The following is a 25,792-nucleotide window of genomic DNA, read 5'->3' as shown; positions in this document are numbered from 1 at the left end:
TAGGGGGAAATAAGCAGGAAAATGGAAAAATATACTCTTATACCGTAAAGGGACGGTGTATAAGAAATCAGCAACCACAGCAGAGAAGCAGGAGAGATCCAGAGCTTCTAGCAAGCAGGTAACCAGTGAGAACTGGCTCCAGCTATGGCACTGGTCAGTGAGGCAACCTGGCTCTGCCTGAGGTGACCTGGCCTTGCCTGAGCCACAGAAACAAAAGCCAAGTAAAGGGATTTTTGACTCACAGAAGCCTCTGGGCAAAGTGAAGAAACCCGAAGAAGACAGCAGGGACCAGCTAAATAGCTCATGAGGAAGAGGATCACTGGGAACAACTGCACAGCTCCAGTACGACTCCAAGGACCCTACACAGCCTCCCTAACCCCAAGAGGAAGTACAGTGAACCACCCCCCAGCCACATAGCATCCAACACAGCCGATCAGAACACCAGATCCAATACCCCAAGCAGCCTAACCAAGTCCACAGCTCAACAGAGAGGGAGCAAGGTGGGTACTCAGCATAGATGAGATTGGAAGCCATCCCAAAACAGGGCCTACTTACACAAACCCAGGAATATAAGTTTGCACTGGAAGTGCTAATATCATCTTTCATGTAAGGGCAGGTTATGTTTTAGACTTGGCGATATATTCTTGGTCAGCTTTACATTCTCAAATAAGTTGTATTTTGGTGTGGATTATTGTTGCCTTTGATGTTTCCTAATTTATAGGACCTTTGTCTTTATCTTTTGTCATTATTGGGTGAAGGGTCTCACTTGGCTCAAAGCTGAGCTAGATACATTTCAGCCAAGAAATTTAAACCTTACATTTAAAAGGATTAAAGGTGTGGGACAACACATAAGCTTAGGGACTTTAACCTTATTAGATTATCTGTTTTAATCCCCACTCTTTGGTAAATATCTGGGCTGGTTTTAATTGAATGTTTATGTGGCTAAATTGGATTTCAGAATTTCCCAGTAATTTCCTCCAGCCAGCCTACTAGAATATTTGAATAGCAGTCAAACTCAACACCTAGGATCAATTCTGCTGTTACTCTGGGAGTAATATAAAAGCAACACCTGCCACTTAAACTCCTACCCCAAAGATCTATAAATCCATATTCACACGGCTAGGGATATTGCAGATAATTAGAAAACCCAAGCATCAAATTAACTCAAGATGCAAAAATTTCTACATTATAATACAAGAAACACAAAAAAATCAAGACAATACAATCCCACCAAAAATTAAAAATCAGAAATGTCCTCCAAAGAGACAGATTTAGATAAAATGCCTAACAAAGAATTTAAAAAAAAAAGATTACGGGCTGAAGAGATGGCTTTGCAATTAAGCACTTGCCTGTGAAGTGTAAGGACCCTGGTTCGAGGCTTGATTCCCCAACAACCACGTAAGCCAGATGCACAAGATAGCACATGCATCTGGAATTCACTTGTAGTGGCTAGAGGCCCCGATGCATCCATTTTCTCCCACTTTCTCTCTCTCTCTGCCTCTTTATTTCTAAATAAATAAATAAACAAACATAAAAAAAAGGAGCTTATCTATTTTCAAAGAAATCAAAGAAGAAAACAAACTCCTGAAGGAATCCCAATACAAGAAACCAACTTAATGAAATAATACAACACATGAGTAAAGAAACAAAAATAATGAAAAAATACCAGTAAGAAACAATAGAAATACAAAACAGAGTAAGTCAAACAGAAAATTGTAGAAACTCTCACCAGTAGAATGGATCAAATATCTAGAATACATGTTGGCATATCAACTACAGTCCAACAAAGAGAAAGACAAGCAACAGGAAGATATGAATGGGAATTTCAAGACATCAGGAACACTATGAAGAGAACAAACATAAGAATTCAGGGATTAGTAGAAACAAAATCATAGAAGAAAACTTCCCCCAAATAAGGAAAATGATGTCAATCAGACAGATACAGGAAGCCGACAAAACTGAGAAAGAATCTCTCACCATTGTATTATAATTAAACTACAAAACACACAAACCAAAGAAAATATACCAAAAGCAGTTAGAGAGAAAAATCAAGTCACATACAAAGGCTAGCCCATCAGGATAACAGCAGAATACTCAGCACAAACTTTGAAAGCCAGAACAGCTTGGAATAATGTATTCCAAGTTCTAAAAGGTAACTGTCAACCAAGATTACTTTATCTAGCAAAGCTATTCATCCAAATTAATTGAAAAATAAGGACATTCCACAACAAATACAGACTAAAGGAATATATATGCACTAAAAATAACTCTATAGAAAATAATTGAAAGGATCCTCCATGCTGAAGAGGAAGAAATGCACACACATAAGGAAACAGGAAAAAAAATCATACTCAAATACAAGACACAACAGAGTAAAGGAAAAACTGGAAGATTACACAATAAAAAGAATGGCAAGAATAAACATGCACCTTTCAGTAAATAACTCAGTATCAACAGCCTCAATGCCCCAACCAAAAGATACAGGTTTGTAGTCTGGGTTAAAAAGCAGGATCCTACTATTTGCTGCCTCAAAGAAACTCACCTTTCCATAAAAGATGGACACTATCTTAAATGTGAAAGGATAGAAAGCAGTATTTGAAACAAATGGGCCTAAAAAACAAGCAGATGTCACTATCCTAATATCTGACAGAGTAGACTTCAAATCAACATTAGTTAGTAAAGATAAAGATGGTCATTTTATATGGATCAAAGGAACCCTCCAACAAGAGAACACTGCAATTCTAAACATATATCCACCTAACACAGGGGATCCCAATTTCATCAAACACACACTGTTAGAATTAAGGTCAAAGATAACACCAAACACAGTTGTAGTTGGTGACTTCAACACCCCACTTTCATCAATTAATAAGTCATCCCAGCAAAAAAGAAACAAAAAAGCATTTGGATTAAATGAGGTCACAGAACAAATGGACCTCACAGATACCTACAGACCATTTCATCCAAATGCTGCTGAATACACATTCTTTTCAGCAGCACATGGAAAATTCTCTAAAACAGACACAAAGCAAACCTTAACAAATACAGGAAAATTGAAATAATTCCTTGTACTCTATCTGATCACAATGAGATTAAACTACAAATCAACAGCAAGACAAACTACGGAGCATTCACAAAATCATTAAAACTAAAAAGTACACTAGGGGCTGGAGAGATGGCTAAGTGGTTAAGGTATTTGCCTGCAAAGCTCAAGGAACCAGACTCAACTCTCCAGGATCCACATAAGCCAGATGCACAAGGGGGCACAAGCACATGGAATTTGTTTGCAGTGACTGCAGGCCATGGCATGTCTGTTCTTTCTCTCTCTCTCTCTCTCTTCTCCCTCCCTCCCTCTTTGTCTCTCTCAAATAAACAAAAAAATAATATATATATATATATTTTTAAAGTACACTGAAGAAACCAAGAAGGAAATCAAAAAATTCATTCAATAAGATGATTACTACAACACAACACACCAAACCTATGGGACACAATGAAGGCACTCCAAAGAGGTAAAATTATACCTTTAAGTGCCTATATTAAGAAATTAGAATATGATGGAGAATGGAATTTCAAAGGAGAAAGTGTGTGTGGGGGGGAATTAACACAGGATTTTTTTATAATCATGGAAAATGCTAATAAAGATTTAAAAAAAAAGAAGAAAAAGAAGAAGAGAAAAAAAAGAAAGAAAGAAAAAGGAGGAGGGCTGGAAAGATGATGGATCAGTGACTAAGGCATTTGCCTGCAAAGCCTAATGACCTGGGTTCAATTCCCCAGTACCCATGTAAAGCCAGATGCACAAAGTGGTACATGTATCTAGAGTTCATTTGCAGTGGCTAGAGGCCCTGGTATGCCCACTCTCTCTCTGTCTCTCTCTGTGTCTGTCTCTCTCTGCTTGCAAATAAATGTTTGTTTTTTTTAAAAATAATAAAAAAAAGACCTCAGAACAGTTGTCAGATGCACAAGGTAGCACATGCATCTGGGGTTCATTTAGAGTGGCTGAAGGCACTGGCATGCCCATTCTCTCTCTTAAACAAATAAATAAAAATAAATAAATAACTCCAAAAAAAAAAAAAAGAAAGAAAGAAAGAAGGAAGGAAAGAAAGAAAGAAAGAAATTAGAAAGCTGGGTATGGTGGTACATACCTTTTATCCCAGCACTCGAGAGGCAGAGGTAGGAGGATCACCATGAGGTCAAGGCCAACCTGAAGACTAAAGAGTGAATTCCAACTCTGACTGAGGAAAAAAAAAAAGATAGAAAGGTTGCAAGTAACCAACTTAATGCTACATCTCAAAGCCTTGGAAAAAGAAGAACAAAGTAAACCAAAACTCAGTAGACAGGAGGAAATAATAATAAACATTATGGCAGAAATAAATAAAATAGAAACAAAACAAGTAATCAATGAAACAGAGTTGGTCCTTTGAAAGAATAAAAAAGATTGATAAGCCCTTACCAAATCAGACCAAAAGAAAGAGAGCAGAGACACAAATCAACAAAATTTAGAAATAAAAAGGCACCATTACAACAGATTCCAAAGAACATATACTCCCCTAAGTAAAATCTAAAAGAAATGGATGATCTCCATGATTTGTTTGACCTACATAAATTAAATTAAGATGAGAATAACCCCTTAAATAGACTTATAACAAGTACAGACAGCAAAGCAAGTTATAAAAAAAATCTCTCAACTAATCAAAGTCCAGGCCCACATGGAATTACCAGTGAATTTTATCAGACCTCCAGGGAAGAACACCAATGCTTCTCAAACTTTTCCGCAAAATGGAAAAGGAAAGAATTCTACCAAACTCCTACAAAGGGAGCATCACCCTAATAACAAAGCCACATAGAGACAGAACAAAACGAAATTACAGACCAATCTCCCTCATTACCATAGATGTAAAACTTTTCAATAAAATATTGACAAAAATAACACAATAATATATCAAAAAGATCATTCACCTCAGCTAAATAGGCTTTATCCCAGAGATTCTAGGATGGTTCAACTTAAGCAAATCAATAAATGTAACACTCAAAAAACACATGATAATCTCAACAGATGGAGAAAAGTATTTGACAAATTCGACATTCCTTCATGATAAAAGTTGTAGAGAAACTGGGAATAAAAGGAACATATCAACACAATAAAGGCTATTTATGACAAACTACAGCCAACATAGTACTAAATGGGGGAAAAAAAAATGAGGCTTTTCCATTAAAATCAGGAAAAAGACAAGGGTGTCAACTCTCCCCACTTTTATGTAAAACAGTACTGGCAGTTTTAGCTATAGCAATAAAAAAAAATAGACACACATAAAGGAGATACAAATTGGAAAGGAAGAGATGAAAGTTTCATTATTTGCAGATGATATAGTTCAATACATAAAGGATCCTAAAGACTCTTATCAGCAAACTGTTAAAGCTGATAAACAAGTTGAGCAACATTGAAAGATACAAAATAAACACACAGAAATCAGTAGTGTTCCAATATACTAAAAACAAACATGCTTAGGATGAAATCAGAGAATCACTTCCATTTACAACTGCATTAAAATAAATAAATAAATAAAGTACCTTGGAATAAACCTAACCAAGAAACTGAAAGATTTCTATAGTGAAAAATTTTAAAACACACAAGTGAGAAATTGAAGAAATTAGGAAATGGGAAGACATCCCATGTTCTTGGATTGGAGAATCAATATTGTAGAAATGGCAATCTTAGCAAAAGCAATCTACATATTAAATGCAATCCCCATCAAAATTCCAATGGCATTCTTCATGGAAATTGAAAAAACAATCCAAAAATTTATTTGGAAGCACAAAAATCCCCAAATATCTAAAACAATTTTGAGCAACAAAAATAAAGCTGGTGGTATCATCACACCTGACTTTAAACAGAGGATGAAATCAGAGAATCACTTCCATTCACAATTGCATCAAAAAAAAAAAATAAAGTACCTTGGAATAAACCTAACCAAGAAAGTGGAGGATCTCTACAGTGAAAACTTCAAAACACCCAAGTGAGAAATTGCAGAAGACACTAGGAAATGGAAAGACATCCCACGTTCCTGGATTGGCATTCTTCATGGAAAATAGAAAACAAAAATATACAAAAATTCATTGGAAGCACAAAAGTCCCCGAATATCTAAAACAATTTTGAGCAACAAAAATAAGGCTTCTGGTATCACCACACCTGACTTTAAGCTATATTTCAGAGCCATAGTAGCAAAAGTAGCATTGGTCCTGGTACAAAAGCAGACATAGATCAATGGAATAGAATTGAGGATACAGTTTTAAGTCTAGGCAGCTGCAGCCACTTGATCTTCCACAATAATGCCAATAATACTCACTGGAGAAAAAGATAGCCACTTCAACAAATGGTACTGGGAAAACTGAATATTTTATGTAGAAGGATGAAAATTGATCCTTTTCTTTCTCTATGCAGAAGAATCAGGTGAAATAGATCAAAGGCCTTAACATCAGACCTGAAACTCTGAAATAGCTAAAGGAAATTTTAGGAGAAATCCTTCAACATACTGGCATAGGCAATGACTTTCTGAATATAACCCCACCTGCCCAGGAAATAAAACCACTTATCAACCATGGTACCTCATGAAATTACAAAGCTTTTGGGCTTTGTTAGGACTTCCGGTTAAGATGGCAGCGTAGGTACCACACCAAAGCAGCCTAGGGGGTGAAAAAACAAAAAACAAAAAAAAAAACTCAGCAAAATACACACTTTTACTAAAAAGTGAGGTGTATAGGAAATTGAAACGGCAGGGGAGAAGCAGAAGAAAGAGATCCAAAGCATCCAGAGCCCACACAGGCCGGGCCCTGGCAGGTATGCCGACTGTGGCGGTGGCGGTGGTGCACCAGAAAGCCGCCAGGCTCGGCTCAAGCCACAAGAAAAGCCAGATGAGGGGAACTTCCACTCACACCGGAGCTCTCCACAACTCAAGAAATGTGAAGGGAGAGCAGCAATGAGCAACAGAGGAGTAGACCACGAGGTAGAAGAACACGTGGAGCAGTTGAGAGAACTAGAGGAGCTGTGGCTCCCTGCCCGCCCCCACCGCCTGAGCCCAGCTCCAGCAAACAGAGCAGCGTCCCGGGACCAGCCATGCCAACTTGACCCGACAGCCGGACACAAGCAGGAGCAGGGTCCGGCAGCAACATCAGCGGCTCCGGCACCAGCAATAGTGGCCCCAGCAGTGGTGGATCCAGTAGTGGCAGCTTCAGAGGCGGCAGCGGCAGATACAGCAGCAGCAGCTTCAGTGGCAGCTTCAGAGGCAGTAGCAGGAGATCCAGCAATGGCAGCTTCAAAGGCAGCAGTGGCGGAACCAGCAGTGGCAGCTACAGCAGTAGCAGCAGCTTCAGCAGCAGCGGCGACAGACCCAGCAGTGGCAGCTTTAGCAGCAATGGCAACAGATCCAGCAGTGCCAGCAGTAGCTGCAGCAGCAGCAGTTCCAGCAGCTGAGGTGCCGATCTGCAAGGCCACAGTTGCCAGCCTCGGTTTGCCCCGTAGGAAAAGCCAGTGCCAGCTCCAGAAAACAGGACAGCAGCCCAACAACCCAGCCAGCAATGTGACTGAGACCAAAATCATCCTAAAAGGTAACTGGGATTGATTGCACCAGGGAAGGGTCTCACTTGGTCACAAGCTGACTTGGATCCCTCAACAGACTAGAAATTTCAACCTCTTTGTTGATAGAGGATCTGGTCGTTATAACTACTCTTGCATAAATATTCGGTGCTGTTTCTGATTGAATGTGTACAGTGTTTAGTTAACTTTTAGAATCTACCTGTATTTTATTCCACTCAGCCTACATGAATACTCCCATAGCAGGGAAACTCAACCCCTAGGAACACCTTTGTAGATACTCTGAGAGCCTTAAGAGCCACACCTAACACCTTAAGCTCCTACCCTGAAGATATATAACATCAAATCAATTGATACAGCTAAGAATACCCAGCTAGATAGAAAATCCAAGCACTAATTTAATCCAAGATGCAAAAATATATACATTATAACACAAGAAACACTAAAAAGCAAGACAATATAAACCCACCTAACAGTATTAATGCATCAGAAATGTCCTCCAGTGAGAACGAGTTAGAGGAAATGCCTGAGAAAGAGTTCAAAAGAATGATTGTAAATATGCTCAAAGAAGTCAAGAACAAATCAAAGGAGTCAGAAGAACTCAAAGAGAAAATCAAAGGAATCAAAGAAGATGCAGGACACCAATTTCATGAAATAAAGAAGGCAATACAAGACATGAATAAGGAAATAGAAATAATAAAGAAAAACCAATCAGAATTACTAGCAATGAAGAACACAGTTAATGAAATAAAAAACTGTAGAAAATCTCACCAGTAGGATGGATGAAGGAGAGTACAGAATACCTAAGCTAGAAGACAAGGTGGCAGATCTAATACAGTCCAACAAAGAGAAAGACAAACTTATAGAAAAGTATGAGTGGGAATTTCAAGATATTCCGGACACTATGAAAAGATCCAATATAAGAATTCAGGGCATAGTAGAAGGAGAAGAATTCTACTCCAAAGGCATAGTAGGCATCTTCAACAAAATCATAGAAGAAAACTTCCCCCAAATTGGGAAAGAGGTGCCAATGCAGATACAGGAAGCCTTTAGAACACCAGCCAGACAAAATCTGGAAAGAACCTCTCCTCACTATATTATAATCAAACTACCAAACACACCAACCAAAGAAATTACAAAGCTTTTGTACAGCAAAGGACACTGGGAATAGAACAAACAATAAGAAAATCAAAGTTGGGAATGGTAATGCACACCTTTAATCCAAGAACTCAGAAGGCAGGGCATCACTGTGAGTTCAAAGCCAGCCTGAGACTACATAGTGAATTCCAGGTTAGCCTGGGCTACAGCAAGGCCTTACATTGGAAAACCAAAAAGAAAAACAAAACAAACAAAAAAATTGACTACACAGACATCCTATCTATTGCTGGAAAGCACTACATAAGCTACTAGAGGAAAATGGCCGATAAAGGTCTGAGCAACCAGAGGTCTAAGCTACTCAGAAGCAAACACCCTGACAGGAGGTACAATCTAGCGCAATAATGGCACACAGCCTTGTTGGGTAAGCAATAGTTTTTTGATCCGTTAAGAGATCCACTCAGTTTAAGGGAACCCATATCTAGAATAGGGAACCAGATCACAATCCTATGGAGACACAGATTATGTTCTCCAGTGTCAAGTCTCACTAGTCTTTGGCTAAAAGTGGGGTTACATATATCAAATTCTCCATAAATTAATAATGCTTATCCCATGTAAACTATCTGACTTCTCTCCATTGGAGAATCTATTCTTCCTCAGAAGGTAGCGAGACTAGAGAATATAAACTAACCCTTGCACTTCAACCAAGCCACAGCTGAATCCAGAGGAATAGGGAGACGAGGAAGAGTACCGCTTCCATGCTGAACCTGATAATCAGTGCTAGAGTGTAGGAGACAGACCCTGAGGATACTCAACATATACCAAAGTAGAGCTCCAGAGGCTCCTAAGTGCTTATTATTGAAATAGACTTAAAACTCACCCACCACGGCTCAGAAAATTTTGCGGAAGAGGGGCAGAAAGATTGTAAGAGCCATAGGTTGAGACATCATGCTCAGAGGCATTCCCTCTCCCCCCAAAATAACTGATTACTGTTCTCACAATGCATAAACTACAACCCCATGGGGTATACCTGCAACCCCACAGAGGAGCATCCCCAATGGAATCAGGGCAGGGATGAGGGAAAAGACATGAAGTATATATATAAAACTTTTTGTTAATAATAACAATAAACATTTAAAAAATAAGCTGGTTCTCAAAAGAAGAAATACAGATGGCCTATAAACATCCAAAAAATGTTCTACATCCTTAGTCATCAGGAAAATGCTTATTAAAACTATTTTGAGATTCCATCTCACTCCTGTCAGATTGGCAATTATAAAGAAAATAAATGACAGTAAATGCTGAGGAGAATGTGGAAATACAGGAACCCTTCTACACTGTTGGTGGGAATGAAATCTATTGAGATATCTACACATCTATGTTTATTACTTTTATTCACAAAAGCTAGAAAATGGAATCAACCTACATGTCCATCAATTGGATGCAGTAAGTGATACAAGCATCTGGTGTTCATCTGAAATGGCAAGAGGCCTTGGCCCATCCACACACAAAGGTGAGTATGTGCATACACATGCCTACACAAAAACACATGTACAAATATTTTTTAAATTTTTTAATGAAATTTGCAAGAAAATGGACGAAGCTAGAAAATATTTTACAAAATGAAGTAACCCAAGTACAAAGACAAATGTCCATCTCTCTCTCTCTCTCTCACACACACACACACTCTCTCTCTCTCTCTCTCTCCTTTCCCTCCCTCCCCTCTCTCTTTCTTTCTCTCTCTCATGAGCCAGATCATAGCTTTTTTTTAAAAAAAAAAGTATGTAAGACAGAGTTAACAATCAGTAACTACAGGCTAAGAAGCCAGTAAGAGGTCATGAGTGGGGAGTGCTTAAGGTTAGGGATAGCAGATATTTAAGTAAAGGGCCAGAATACTGGTGGTGGAAAGATCTAAGCGGGGAGTCAAGGGAGAAGGATGAAAGAGAAGAGGGAGTAGAGGTAGGTTTAACCAAAACTACAGAAAAAATGAATAAACCATATGGCAATATATTTCTGTTAGATAATTAAAAATGAAATTTAAGTCATAGGTTATTCTAATGAAACATCCTGTGCCAGGGGTAGGATAATTCCCAGCCAACGCCCAGGAAAGCCCCTAAGACCTCCAAAACAATATAGGCTATTGCTGATGCTTTGGGTTCACCAGCAGAACTAGATGGTAAGACCCTATTACTGAAGACACCACATGTGTTAGTTGCTAGACACTAAGAAATCAAGCAGATAGTGAGTCCCTACTGCTTTAGTACTGGAAGATGATATGCAGGCTGCTGGGATCCTTAACCAGCAGTCAACCCTGTGAAGTACACATCCAGAAGTCAGTTGTGGTGGCATACACCTTTAATCCCAGAACTCAGAAGGCAGAGGCAGGAGGATCGCCATGAGTGCAAGGTCCCACCCTGACACTACATGGTGAATTCCAGGTTAGCCTTGGCTACAGGTAAACCATACCATTTAAAAAAAAAAAAAAAAAAAAACAGGGCTGGAGAGATGGCTTCACGGTTAAGAGCTTGTCTGTGAAGCCTAAGGACCCCAGTTCGAGGCTTGATTCCCCAGGACCCACATTAGCCAGATACACAAGGGGGAGCAGGCATTTGGAGTTTGTTTTCAGTGGCTGGAGGTCCTGGCGCACCCATTCTTTCTCTCTCTGCCTCTTCTTCTTTCTTTGTTGCTCTCAAATAAATAAATACAAATAAAAAACAAAAAAAAAATTAAAACAAATAAACAAACAAACAAAAAAAAGAAGTCCAACAGACTAGATGAGCCCATCAGTGCAATAACAGCATGATGAACACGGGTTACCCAACTGCTTTCTGAATGGATTTCAAGCCTGTGCCATAGAAAGAAACTTATGGCTGGTTCTGAGAAACTAATCAAACACCTATGGCTTGGAAGACACTGCAGGGAAAACTACTACTGTTGTTTGACTAAATGGATATGTTGTGGCCATCAAAATGTCCTCTGAATACTTAAATATTTATGTCCATATGGTAGTGCTGCTCTTACTTATGATTAGAGAATGTTCTTTTGACAGTTGGGGGTGACTACTGGGAAAACTCAAACTCTTCAATGTGCTGAAAAGAAACATCATTTATATGCTCAACATTAAATGAAACATCCCTAACATACACCAAGTCTCAGTAAACACTATAGAAGGAGTGTTGGAAAGAATTTAAGAGCTATAGGAGGGGTACATGTACTTTGCAATGTTGTATTGCAAACATGTTGTGGCAGTTGTGCTTATGACCTCACAGTGACTCTCATCACATGTACAATATTGGGCTCATCAATATGTCATCATGGATGATGAAGTCAAGCAAAGTAACATCATGAAAGACATCAAAATAGTAAAGGGCCTGGCTGGAGGAAGTGGCTCATTAGAAGTGGTATGGCAGAGGGGAGATAAGACAGTGATGAGAGGGTACTATGGTCAAAATAAATTATATACATAATAAAAATTATAAAGTCCCTCTCCAAAGACAAATTTAAAATATATGAAGTATATGAACAGAATACAACACAGCAATTTTTAAAAGCCATATTTCATAGGTATACTTAAGTTTATTTTATTAAGTCATATACCTACTTGCTTATAATTTCAGGACCATTAATTACGGAAACATAAGCTCTGACTTCATGAGCAACAGCCCTGGCAATCATTGTCTTCCCAGTACCTGGAGGACCATAGAGTAGTATTCCTCTAGGAGCTGGAATTCCTAAAAGAAAAACAGAGAACACTGAATTAAGCATTATTAAGTTTCTTAAATAAATGCTGCCAAAGGACTTCAAATATAAAATAAATGGAAATTGGCCTTTCATCACAAAGTAAGAAATCTTTCCCCATCTCCAGAAATATATACTGTTTCAATTCTAGAACCCCTGAACAATTACTGTGTATTTCTCTACAGATCCCAAGCTGGAGAGGAAGCATACTACTGAAGAGCAATGGACACCCATACTACTGTCATGCCCATCCTACTGAGCAAGTTCAACAATCAGAACAAAAAATCCAGATAAAATTAGACAGTGCTGAGCAAGGTGGTGTACGCCTTTAATTCCAGCACTCAGAAGGCACAGGTAGTAGAATCACCATTAGTTCAAGGCCACTCTGAGACCAAATAGTGAATTCCAGATTAGCCTGAGCTGGAGTGAGACCCTACCTCAAAAAAACAAAAATTAGCAAATAAAAACAAGCCACCAATCCTAACACCTCATCTTGGAAAATATAAACACTTTAAGCAAAGATATAAATCCAAGGGTTTATTTACATATATAAAGATTCATTTAGAGAAGAAAAAATAGTACATAACAAACAGAAACAAAGACTATGAATAACAATTGCAGAAGCAGTGTAGGTTTCCTGAGAGTCAAGTTACTGCCTTAATTGCTTCAAATCAGAAATCTTCACAGAGCTATATACTTCCTAAGGAAGAAGTTTTAACTAAGCTATTTGAGTGTTTGATTTACTTATTTAGACATTACAGCTTAGCATGACACTTATAGACCCAAGACAAGCACATGGACACATGCTTTTAGAAGATACAAGCTGTCCATCACCTAACACTCAGAAGATAAAGACAGGAAAAGAAGATATGCAATTAATTGGTAGACAGTAAAACTAGCTAACTGCTCTTTGGTTATGAATGTAACACTTCTGATACAGTAAAATGAAGATAACCTACCATAATTCTTGAAAAGCTCAGGTTGCTTGAGAGGCAATTCAATTATTTCTCTAATAGCTTTCAGCTGACTATTTAAGCCACCAATCATGTCATATGTTACTTTGAATTGGTTGTCTTGTTCTTTGGAATTTGTATAACTTTTTCTAAGACTGATTCTTGTTGTTGAAGAAATAAAATAAAAAGTATCAGTATTACACTTTGACCCTGCTCTGGCAGATGTTAATGGTTTCTCTTCCTTGATAAGCTGCTTGTTTCCTTCGTTAGCTGAATCAAAGCTACATTTAAGACCTATGGCTTCCTCAAGTCCAAGTCCACTGCCATCACCAGGGCTCTGTGTAACATCCAACAAATCATCACCAGCTTTATTTATATTTCTGTCAGCCACAGGTTTACAAGGAATACTTGATACAGGGCTCTGAGACTCTTTAAGATCTAACTGGCCGAGCTGGAAGGATATATCCAAGTCACTGGATTCCATGCTGTAATGTTCACAGGCCATTTCCTGAGCATCAGTGCCAGAGTTACTCTGAGGTCTTCCCAATGTAATGCCATCTGCTCCTTTTACTTGCAACACTTGTAACTTGCATAGTCGTCCATAGAAGGTACAGTACAAAAAGTTTCCTGGTAAGACAATCTTGCCATCTAGAAAATAGTAACACATTTTTTTTTTTACCAGTTTAACAGTTTTAATAACAATTAACAAGTTTCTTGCTAGTTATAAAAGTTACTGAAGAGGGCTGGAGAGATGGCTTAGCAGTTAAAGCACTTGCCTGCAAAGCCAAAGGGCCCATGTTCTATTCCCCAGGACCCACATAAGCCAGATGCATAAGGTGGTACATGTGTCTGGAGTCTGTCTGTGGTGGCTAGAGGACCTGGCATGTACATATTCTCCTGACCTCCATATATATCTGCCCCCCCCAAATAAATAAAAAATAAAATAAAATTAAAGGACTGAAGAAACAAAAAAAGGTAAAGTACTACTAAAAGTACTGCCGAGCCAGTCATAGTGGTGTACACCTTTAATCCCAGCACTCGGGAGGCAGAGGTAGGAGGATAGCCATGAGTTCGAGGCCACCCTGAGAATACAGAGTGAATTCCAGGTCAGCCTGTGCTAGATTAAGACCCTACCTCAAAAAACAAACAACATCAGAAGTATTGTCATAACAGATGGTCTAACATTCTGCTGCTATAACAGCAGCAGGTCAGAAAAGATGATTCTTTCAAATTCTGTACAGTCAACAGATCTAATACTCTATCAACAAAAAGCCAGGAAGTCCATATTTGCAATAAGCTAAACTGAAATGGCACACTTAACTCAACAATGAAACTACTCTTTCTGAAAACAGCATAATAAGCATTTAAAAGTTCTCAGTTCAACCACTAGCCTTGTCCAATGATAGGTCACATATTCTCATATACTCTCCATAGCTCAAATGTCAGTCAATTTACTGGGAAAAGTAATACATTCCTGTTTCAAAGAAATATTAAGGGGAATATTCTCCAAAGATTTTTTGTTGTTGTTTGTTTTTTGGTTTTTCAAGGTAGGGTTTCCCTCTAGACCAGGAACTCACCATGTATGTAGTCTCACTAACCTGGAACTCACTATGTAGTCTCAAGGTAGCCTCCAACTCAGAACAAAATCCTCCTACCTTTGCTACCCAAGTGCTTGGATTAAAGGTATTTTTGATAAAAGCTTTGTTTATAAGACTATAAGAGCCCTTATGGCCATCGCCTTGTTGCTTAAGAGTTAATAAAACAAGGGCTGAGGTGATGCTTCAGAGAGTAAAGTGCTTGCTGTGCAAGCAGGAAGACCTGAGTTCAATCTCCAGTACCCATGTAAATTTTGTTTTAATAGTTGGGGCTGGAGAGATGGCTCAGGTGCTTCCTACACAAGTACGAGGGCCTGAGACCACCAGAATCTTTGAGATCCCACATAAACAGGTAGGTGTGACCACACACACCTGTAACCCCAGTCCTGCAGAGGACTAGAGAGAGAATCATCAGAGCCAAGCTCCATAATCAGTGAGAGAGACTCCAGATTAAAAAAGACTAGGTACAAGAGCAATGGAGTGGGACAGCTGATATTCTGCCTTGGCAACCCTGCCACAGGTGAGCATATTGGGGGGGGGGGGCATATCACATATCAAACAATACACGCACAAAGCAAAAACAAGTTGAGCACAGTAGTGTGTGCTTATAACACGAGCACTGGGGGAGGTGGAGAGAAAGACTCTCCCTGGGGCTTGCTGGCTAGCTTAACTATCTGAATTATGAATTTTGGGTTTAATGAAAGACCCTCTTCTCAAGAAAACACAGAATAGAGAAGACCCAAATGTCAACATCTAGCTTTCACATGCATATGCACAACAACACAGGCAAAAACAAGAAAACAATTTAAAACATTAAAATAGGCTGGGCATGGTGGTACACACCTTTAATCCCAGCACTTGGGAGGGACAGATAGGAGGATCACCATGAGTTCAAGGCCACCCTGAGACTACACAGTGAATTCCAAGTCAGCCTGAGCTAGAGTGAGACCCTGCCTCAAAAAAAAAAAAAAAAAAGTAATAAAATAAAATATTAAAATATTAGTCTCACCTAGTTTCCTCAGAATACAACCAGTCAGTTCTTCTTCATTAACTTCCCTATCTTTGTCACTGTAAAAAGGGGAGATGGAAGTAGAAATCAACATCAGGCATACCAAAATCTAAACTGTGGTATAAAATGCCATGTATATAGTTACAGACAACACCAGAAGAATAACTTCTTTGAAACCTGATTCATACAATTTTGAAATGATTTACACCTTTCAGATATTTCTTACTGCTGAGAAAATACCTGCAATTTGGTACCATAGAGGCTTAAGTCCGTGATCTTCAAAATACAGGGTACTATTAAGTCATAAATTCATAAAAACCAGTCTCACCCAGTGCATTTATTAGAGTAAGAAATCTAAGAGTACACTATACACAGAAATGGTAAATATTGCTTGATAAAACATTAATTTCTTTTGCTCCCTCTCCCTCTCTCACACACACACATATACTGCATGAACATGTATACGAATACACAATACCAATATATAAATTTACAAAAGTACACACATGTGAGCATGTATATTACATAACTCATAGTGAAAAGTGCATGTCTGTGCTGCTATAAACTAATCACTCCTTTTATGAACCTGCCTAGCACAGCATAAGGGTTTTATTCAAAGCTGGCTCTCTATTTCCCTTGTATAATATACTAATGACCTCTTTCACAATAGCATAGCCTATAGAGTAAAATACAAAAGGGGTAAAAGTAGGGCAGGGAAGAGTACTGATTATGAGGAAATTTACTCTGAAGAGCATGCATAACAAAAGAAATAAGATGGGGCTGGTGGGATGGCTCAGCAGTTAAGGCATCTGCCTACAAGGCCAAAGGACCCAGGTTCAATTCCCCAGGACCCATGTTAGCCAGATGCACAAGGGGGCGCAGGCATCTGGAGTTTGTTTTCAGTGGCTGGAGGCCCTGGTGCACCCATTCTCTCTCTCTCTGCCTCTTCCTCTCTTTGTTGCTCTCAAATAAATAAATACAAATAAAAAACAAAAAAATTAAAACAAACAAACAAACAAAAAGATGTCTAACAGACTAGATGAACCCATCAGTGCAATATCAGCATGATGAACACGGGGGTAACCCAACTGTTTTCTGAATGGATTTCAAGCCTGTGCCATAGAAGGAAACTTATGGCTGGTTCTGAGAAACTAATCAAACACCTATGGCTTGGAAGACACTGCAGGGAAAACTACTATTGTTGTTTGACTAAATGGAGGCCCTAGCATGCCCATTCTCTCACTCTCTCGCCCTCTTTCTGTCAAATAAATATAAAATATAAATTAAAAAAAAAAAAGATGCTTGGTCTTCCTAGTGATCAGTGTTTCCTCCAAAAGAGTTGCTTGTGCAGAAGTGAGCACACCAAAACATTATTGCACTTATAAGAGTTCAAGAGTTTTAGAAACACAAACATTTCTCTTCCTCATATGTCAGCAGACCATATACAAGCAGAAGAGGAGGCCAAGGGCTGCCCACCTCTGTCAGTGAACCCATGGAAGAGGTAGTTTAGCACAAGGGAAGACTGATCAGCCAGGCCATTTGGTCAAAACATAAACCATGTCCCTACTACAACATCTGAGTCAATCTCATTATTTATGAATGCTGTAGTTAACAAAATCAACAATTCACTATAATTTTATCCCCCAAATCAGGACTATTTATGGTCATTATTGGACTACCACAGCAAAAAATTCGGGCCACCTACTAACCACAGTGTTAACTGAGGTAAAATAAAGTAACATTTTTGTTTCAACTCTCACTTAAAGAAAATGATGTAGGGGCTGGTGCGCTTGCCTGTGAAACCTATGGTCCCCGGTTCGAGGCTTGATTCCCCAGGACCCACATTAGCCAAATGCACAAGGGGGTGCACGCATCTGGAGTTTGTTTGCAGTGGCTGCAGACCCTGGCCATTCTCTCTCTCTCTCTCTCTCTCTATCTGCCTTTCTCTGTCTGTCACTCTCAAACAAATAAATAAAATGAACCAAAAAATTTAAAAATAAAAAGAAAATGATGTGGTACAGTAAAAGAAGCTCCAGCTATGGGGCCACTTTAGAGGGGTGTTAATCCCCAACTCTGAATTGGAGGAGTTTCACACAAACCACTTTAATACTTCGGAGCATCATTTTCTCCTTTATAACATAAACTAGAATGAGTAGTGTCAAGGATTTAAGAGATACATATATGTATACATTTCCCTCCAAGAACTATTCTGTATTTGCTATTAGAGTTGAAGACAACTTGAAGAGAATACAATCAACAAAAACATAATAATAATCAATTACATCTTCATTATGAAAGAGATAAAACAGAACTGAGAAGAAATTTCATGGATCAAATATATGGGTAAATTAATGAGGACGTGGCAATCTATATCCTTAACTGTTTATGCTGAATTCTATTTATTAAATACTGAATCAAGTTAGTTATTTTATTAAACTGACTAGTAAACATAGATATGGGTAAGAATAGGAAAAAGTACTCAATGAATTTTGCTTAAAAAAAAAAAAAGAAAAAAAGGATGGCCGGGCGTGATGTCTTACATCTTTAATCCAAGCACTTGGGAGGCTGAGAGGTAGGAGGACTGCCATGAGTTCAAAGCCACCCTGAGACTACATAGTGAATTCCAGATCAGCCAGAGGTATAGTAAGACCCTACCTCAAAAAATCAACCAAACAGAGCAGCAGCAGAAAAAAAAAAAAGTATATATGTATATATAATGTATGTATAAGAGCCAAAGAGATGGCTTAGTGGTTAAAGTGCTTGCCTGCAAAGGCAAAGGACTCTGGTTTGATTCCCCACAACCCACATAAGCCAGATGCACAAGGTGGCACATGTGTCTTGAGTTCGACTGTAGCAGGTAGAGGTCCTTACACACTCATTCTCTCTCTCTCTGCCTTTTTCTCTCTCAAAAATAAATAAAAATGTTTTAAAAATGGGTGTATATGGGGCTGGAGAAATGGCTTAGCAGTTAAGGCACTTGCCTACAAAGCCAAAGGACCCAGGTTCAATTCCCCAGAACCCTCCTAAGCCAGATGTATGAGGTGCTGCATCGATCTGGAGTGGCTGGAGGCCCTGGCACACAACCATATTTTCTCTCTCTCTCTCTCTCTCTCTCTCTCTCTCTCTCTACCTCTTTGTCTCTCTCAAATAAATAAAAATAAAAATATTTAAATGGGTGTAAATAAAATTATTTCCACTAGGAGGAGCTCAAAAATCACTAATAAAATTTTCCAGTTGCTTTTTGAGGTAGGGTCTCACTGTAGCTCAGGCTGACCAGGAATTCACTGTGCAGTCTCAGGCTGGCCTTGAACTCACAGAGAGCCCCCTACCTCTGCTTCAAAAAAAAAAAAAAAAAAAAAAGCTGACTGCAACAGTAAAATGGTTATCAAGAAGTGGGGATCATTGTTGATAGAAACCAGACTGTGTGGCTTTTGGCCTCTAGGGACTGATTTGATGGTGGAATGCTAAAGGACTGGCCTAAGTGACATCTTGCATTACTGTAATTACAGCTTTGTGGACTATTCTGGGAAGAGTTGAAAGACCTGAATTCAGAAAGAACTTTGGATTTTGAGATGCATTCTGCCTCCCTGTGTCCTAAGAACTTGTGCATTACACAGAAATGGACCAGTATGAGCAGAGGGACATGGCACAGAAAAAAAGGAAATTTCTGGGCCGAAACTACTGCTCATTCAGGTGCAAGTGAGATTACAACTACTGAGATTGGGCCACCTGACCTGCACTGCGACAACAGAAAGAATGCAAACTCTTTTGAAGGAGCCTGAATGCGGAAGGAGTGTCCTGTTCCTCAAAGTCTGCTTTATTTCTCCCCAGATTAACAAGTTGGTAGTCCACTTGGTACTACAGAGTATAACAAATGCAGGAAAGATAGGGTCATTCAATTTGCAGCACGGTTTTGTTTTTTTAAATGGCCATGGGCAGTGTGAAGCAGGCTTGCTGGATTACCTGTATGGAGAACCATGAGGATGGATAGTGGGTTGCAGTAGAGACACAGTGGAAATGCCAGTACAAGATGGCTGCCAAGGAGAGCTACCAGTGCCAGATGAAGTTTGCCAGGACTGTGAGTAGCCTAGCTGGAGGGGGAGAATTGGAACTTAGAAACTAGTCACTAATTAGAATGATTGAACTTGGTTATCAGTTTATGAGGATCAGGGGAAGACTATAATGGCTTGATCCAAGTGTCACCTGTAAACTTATGTGCTCTCAATGGCAACTTGGTAATTAGAACCTCTTGGAGGTGATGTATTATTGGGGGCAAATTAATGGTATCACAGTGAGCTTTCCCCTTGCCAGTGTTTAGTATACTCTCCTGCTGCTGTTGCCCATCTGATGTTGGCCAGGAGATGAAGTCTACCCTCTGCTCATGCCACTGTTTTCCCCTGCCATCATGGAGCTTCCCCTTGAGTCTGTAAGCCGAAAGAAAAAGAAAAAAAAAAGAAAAGAAAACTCTTTCCTCCTACAAAGTGCTCTTGTTTGGTTGTTTTCTGCCAGGAACATGAAGCTGACTGCAATAGACAGCTAGTAGTGAAAGGTGCTTGCTTGCAAAACCTGACAACCAGGTTCAATTCCCCAATACCCATCTAAAGAGAGATGCACAAAATGGTATATGCTATATGCCTCAGGAATTTGCTTGCAACCATTCATAGTCTCTCGCACTCTTTCTCCTTTCTTTCAAATAAACACTTCAGAAAATAATTAATAAATAAATAAAATGAATTTTGGACTTATATAAGCCAACTATTAAAATTCTATTATATGTGGGATATAGCCAAAAGAATAAATGAAGTACTTTATACATACAATAATTCAAACATCTTAGCCTTTGGCAGGTAACTTTTAAAACCTTCTTGGCAACAGTCCTTTGTTTTTCTAGGGTGACTACTGTATGAGTTAAATATACAATCAACTTTGTGCATGAAAAATCACAATGAAAAATTACTTCTCGTTAATCCCACCTCTTGGGAGGCAGAGGTAGGAGGATCGCTGTGAATCTGAGGCCAGCCTGAGACTACTTACATAGTAAATTCCAGATCAGTCTGAGCTAAAGTGAGTCCCTACCTCAAAAAACAAAAAAAATGGGAAAAAAAACCTTATTTCGGACTTCCGGTTAAGATGGCGGCGTAGGTACCACGCCAAAGTAGCCTAGGGGGGAAAAAGACCAAAAAAAACTCAGCAAAATACACACTTTTACTAAAAAGTGAGGTGTATAGGAAATTGAGGCGGCAGCGGAGAAGTGGAAGAGTTCCAGAGCATCCAGAGCCTGCACAGGCGGGAACAGCGGCTCCGGGGCGGCTCGGCCACCCGCCGCAGCCGCGGAGCGGCAGAAAGCCGCCGGACTCTCGGCTCGAGCTGCAGGACAAGCCAGGTGCGGGATTTTCCCCTCACACCGCGCTCTCCGCAACTTGGGAAACGTGAGGGGAGAACCGCAGCGAGCAACGGAGGGAGGAGCAGACCGCAAGGTAAAAGCACACGTGGAGAAGCGATACAACCAGAGCAGCCGCGGCTCCCTCCCCTCCCCCGCCGCCTGAACCCAGCTCCAGCGAACACAGCAGCGGGCCCGGGACCGGCCACGCCAACTTGGGCTGACGGCGGAACCCAACCAGGAGCAGAATTCGGCAGCAACTTCAGCGGCTCCAGCATCGGTACCAGTGGCACCAGCAGCAGCGGACCCAGGAGCGGCAGCGGCGGCAGATCCCACAGCAACGGCTTCGGGGTGAGCAGCGTCGGTGGACACGGCAACGGCAGCTTCAGCAGCGGTGGTGGCTCCGGGGGTGGCAGCTACAACAGCAGCAGAGGCGGCAGCAGCGGCTCAGTTTGCCCCGTAGGAAAAGCAATTGCCCAGCTCCAGAAATCAGAACAGCAGTCCGACGACCCAGGCAGCAACTTGACTGAGACCACAATCACCCAAGGTAACTGGGATTGCACCAGGGAAGGGTCTCACTTGGTCACAAGCTGACTTGGATACCTCAACAGACCAGAAATCTAAACCTCTTTATTGATAGAGGATCTGGTCATTATAATAACTACTCTTGCATACATACTCGGGGCTGTTTTTGATTGAATGTCTACAGTGTTTAGTTAAATTTTAGAATCTACCAGTATTTTATTCCACTCAGCCGGCTTGAATACTCCTATAGCAGGGAAACTCAACCCCTAAGAACATCTTTGTAGATACTCTGAGAGTCTTAAGAGCCACACCTAATACCTTAAGGTCCTACCCTGAAAATATATTACATCAAATCAATTGATACAGCTAAGAATACACAGCTAGCTAGAAAATCCAAGCATTAACTTAATCCAAGATGCAAAAATATATACATTATAACACAAGAAACACTAAAAAGCAAGACGATATAAATCCACCTAAAAGTATTAATGCATCAGAAATGTCCTCCAGTGAGAAAGAGTTAGAGGAAATGCCTGAGAAAGAGTTCAAAAGAATAATTATAAATATGTTCAAAGAGGTCAAAGAACACATGAAAACAATCAAAGAAGAAATCAAAGAGGAAATCACAGAGGAAATCAAAGGAATCAAAGAAGAGGCAGGACACCAATTTAATGAAATAAAGAAGGCAATACAAGACATAAATAGAGAAATAGAAATAATAAAGAAAAACCAGTCAGAATTACTAGCAATGAAGAACACAGTTAATGAAATTAAAAACTCTGTAGAAAATCTCACCAGTAGGATGGATGAGGGAGAGGACAGAATATCTAAGCTAGAAGATCAGGTGGCAGACCTAATGCAGTCCAACAAAGAGAAAGACAAACTTATAGAAAAGTATGAATGGGAATTTCAAGATATTCGGGACACTATGAAAAGATCCAATATAAGAATTCAGGGCATAGTAGAAGGAGAAGAACTCCACTCCAGAGGCATAGTAGGCATCTTCAACAAAATCATAGAGGAAAATTTCCCCCAAATTGGGAAAGAGGTGCCAATACAGATACAGGAAGCCTTTAGAACCCCAGCCAGACAAAACCCAGAAAGAAACTCTCCTCGCCACATTATACTCAAACTTCCAAACACACAATCCAAAGAAAAAATATTGAAAGCAGTTAGAGAGAAAAATCAAGTTACCTACAAAAGCAAGCCCATCAGGATTACAGCAGATTATTCAACACAAACTTTTAAAGCCAGAAGGGCTTGGAGTGATATATACCAAGTTGTGAAAGATAACAACTGTCAACCAAGGTTACTTTATCCTGCAATGTTATCCATCCAAATAGATGGAGAAATAAAGACATTCCATGACAAAAGCAGGTTAAAGGAGTATCTGAAGACAAAACCAGCTCTACAGAAAATACTTGATAGAATCCTCCATGCTGAACAAAAGGAAAAGCACACATATAAGGAACCTAGAAAAAACAAGCTATACTCAAATACCAGTTAACAGAAGAGAGCACAGGTAGAACAAGTAACACACATACACAAATGGCAAACATAAATACACACCTTTCAATAATATCTCTTAATATCAACGGTCTCAATGCCCCAACGAAAAGACATAGATTTGCAGACTGGGTTAAAAAGCAGGATCCTACAATTTGGTGTCTCCAAGAAACTCACCTTTATACAAAGGATAGACATTATCTTAGGGTGAAAGGTTGGAAGACGGTGTTTCAAGCAAATGGGCCTAGAAAACAAGCAGGGGTTGCTATCCTAATATCAGACAGGGTGGACTTTAGTCCGAAGTTAGTCAAAAAAGATAAGGAAGGTCACTTTATATTGATTAAGGGCACACTCCAACAGGAGGACATTACAATCCTAAACATATATGCACCTAACATGGGGGCTCCCAAATTCGTCAAACAAACACTATTAGAACTAAGGTCACAGATAACACCAAACACAGTGGTGTTGGGTGACATTAACACCCCACTCTCATCAATTGACAGGTCATCCAGGGAAAGAATAAACAGAGAGGCATCTGGACTAAATGAGGTCATAGAAGGAATGGACCTAACAGATATATACAGGACATTTCATCCAAAGGCTGCAGAATATACATTCTTTTCAGCAGCACATGGAACATTCTCTAAAATAGACCATATATTAGGACACAAAGCAAATCTTAACAAATTCAGGAAAATTGAAATAATTCCTTGCATTCTATCTGACCACAATGGAATTAAACTACAAATCAGTAGCAAGAAAGGCTATAGAGCATACACAAAATCATGGAAACTAAACAATACACTACTAAATGATGAGTGGGTCAATGAAGAAATCAAAAAGGAAATCAAAAAATTTATAGAGTCAAATGATAATGAGAACACAACATACCAAAATCTCTGGGACACAATGAAGGCAGTTCTAAGAGGTAAATTTATAGCCTTAAGTGCCTATATTAAGAAATTAGAAAGGTCGCAAGTAAACGACCTAATGCTTCGCCTTAAAGCCTTGGAAAAAGAAGAACAAGGCAAACCAAAAAGTAGTAGACGGGAAGAAATAATAAAGATTAGGGCAGAAATTAATGAAATAGAAACAAAAAGAACAATCCAAAGAATTAATGAAACAAAGAGTTGGTTCTTTGAAAGGATAAACAAGATTGATAAACCCTTAGCAAATCTGACCAAAAGAAAGAGAGAAGAGACACAAATTAATAAAATCAGAGATGAACAAGGTAACATCACAACAGATTCCAGAGTAATTCAAAAAATTATAGGGACATACTATAAAAGCATATACTCCACAAAGTATGAAAATCTGAAAGAAATGGATGATTTCCTTGATCTATATGACCTACCTAAATTAAATCAAAATGAGATTAATCACTTAAATAGACCTATAACAAACATGGAGATCCGAGCAGTTATCAATAATCTCCCAACTAAAAAAAGCCCAGGCCTGGATGGATTCACTGCTGAATTTTACCAGACTTTTAAGGAAGAGCTAACACCATTGCTTCTTAAGCTTTTCCAGGAAATAGAAAAAGAAGGAATCATACAAAACTCCTTCTATGAGGCGAGCATCACCCTGATACCAAAACCAGGCAAAGATAGAACAAAAAAAGAAAATTACAGACCAATCTCCCTCATGAACATAGATGCAAAAATTCTCAACAAAATATTGGCAAACAGAATACAAGAGTATATCAAAAAGATCATTCACCCTGACCAAGTAGGCTTTATCCCAGAGATGCAGGGATGGTGCAACATACGCAAATCTATAAATGTAATACATTACATAAACGGGTTGAAGGACAAAAATCACATGATCATCTCATTAGATGCAGAGAAAGCATTTGACAAAATCCAACATCCCTTCATGATAAAAGTCCTACAGAGACTGGGAATAGAAGGAACATATCTCAATATAATAAAGGCTATTTATGACAAGCCTACAACCAACATATTACTAAATGGGGAAAAACTGGAAGCTTTTCCACTAAAATCAGGAACAAGACAAGGGTGTCCACTGTCTCCACTTCTATTTAATATAGTTTTGGAAGTCTTAGCCATAGCAATAAGGCAAGAGACACACATAAAAGGATACAAATTGGAAAGGAAGAAATCAAGTTATCATTATTTGCAGATGACATGATTCTATACATAAAGGACCCTAAAGACTCTACTAGCAAACTATTAGAGCTGATCAAAACCTACAGCAATGTAGCAGGATACAAAATAAATACACAGAAATCAATAGCCTTTGTATATGCTAACAACAAACACACAGAGGATGAAATCAGAGAATCACTCCCATTCACAATTGCATCAAAAAAAATAAAATACCTTGGAATAAACCTAACCAAGGAAGTAAAGAATCTCTACAATGAGAACTTTAAA

The 25,792-nt window shown here is 39.2% G+C and overlaps 1 protein-coding gene across 3 annotated transcripts in view; it reads right to left on the bottom strand.

The window, feature by feature from the left end:
- The window catches only part of Spata5 (spermatogenesis associated 5), a 257,900-nt gene that overhangs the window by 200,227 nt on the left and 31,881 nt on the right, over positions 1-25,792 (bottom strand). For all 3 annotated transcript variants that reach the window (XM_004667022.2, XM_045131630.1, XM_004667023.2), the window contains exons 4-6: positions 15,983-16,041; positions 13,385-14,026; positions 12,289-12,418 (exon numbers count right to left, since the gene is read on the bottom strand). In XM_004667022.2, coding sequence (XP_004667079.1) covers positions 12,289-12,418; positions 13,385-14,026; positions 15,983-16,041 — 831 coding nt within the window. The remainder of the gene's footprint in view (positions 1-12,288; positions 12,419-13,384; positions 14,027-15,982; positions 16,042-25,792) is intronic.

Source organism: Jaculus jaculus, chromosome 12, assembly GCF_020740685.1.
Source record: "Jaculus jaculus isolate mJacJac1 chromosome 12, mJacJac1.mat.Y.cur, whole genome shotgun sequence".
Lineage (NCBI taxonomy): Eukaryota > Metazoa > Chordata > Mammalia > Rodentia > Dipodidae > Jaculus > Jaculus jaculus.
Note: the sequence above shows the minus strand (reverse complement) of the source record. Positions and strands in the feature narration are given on the sequence as shown.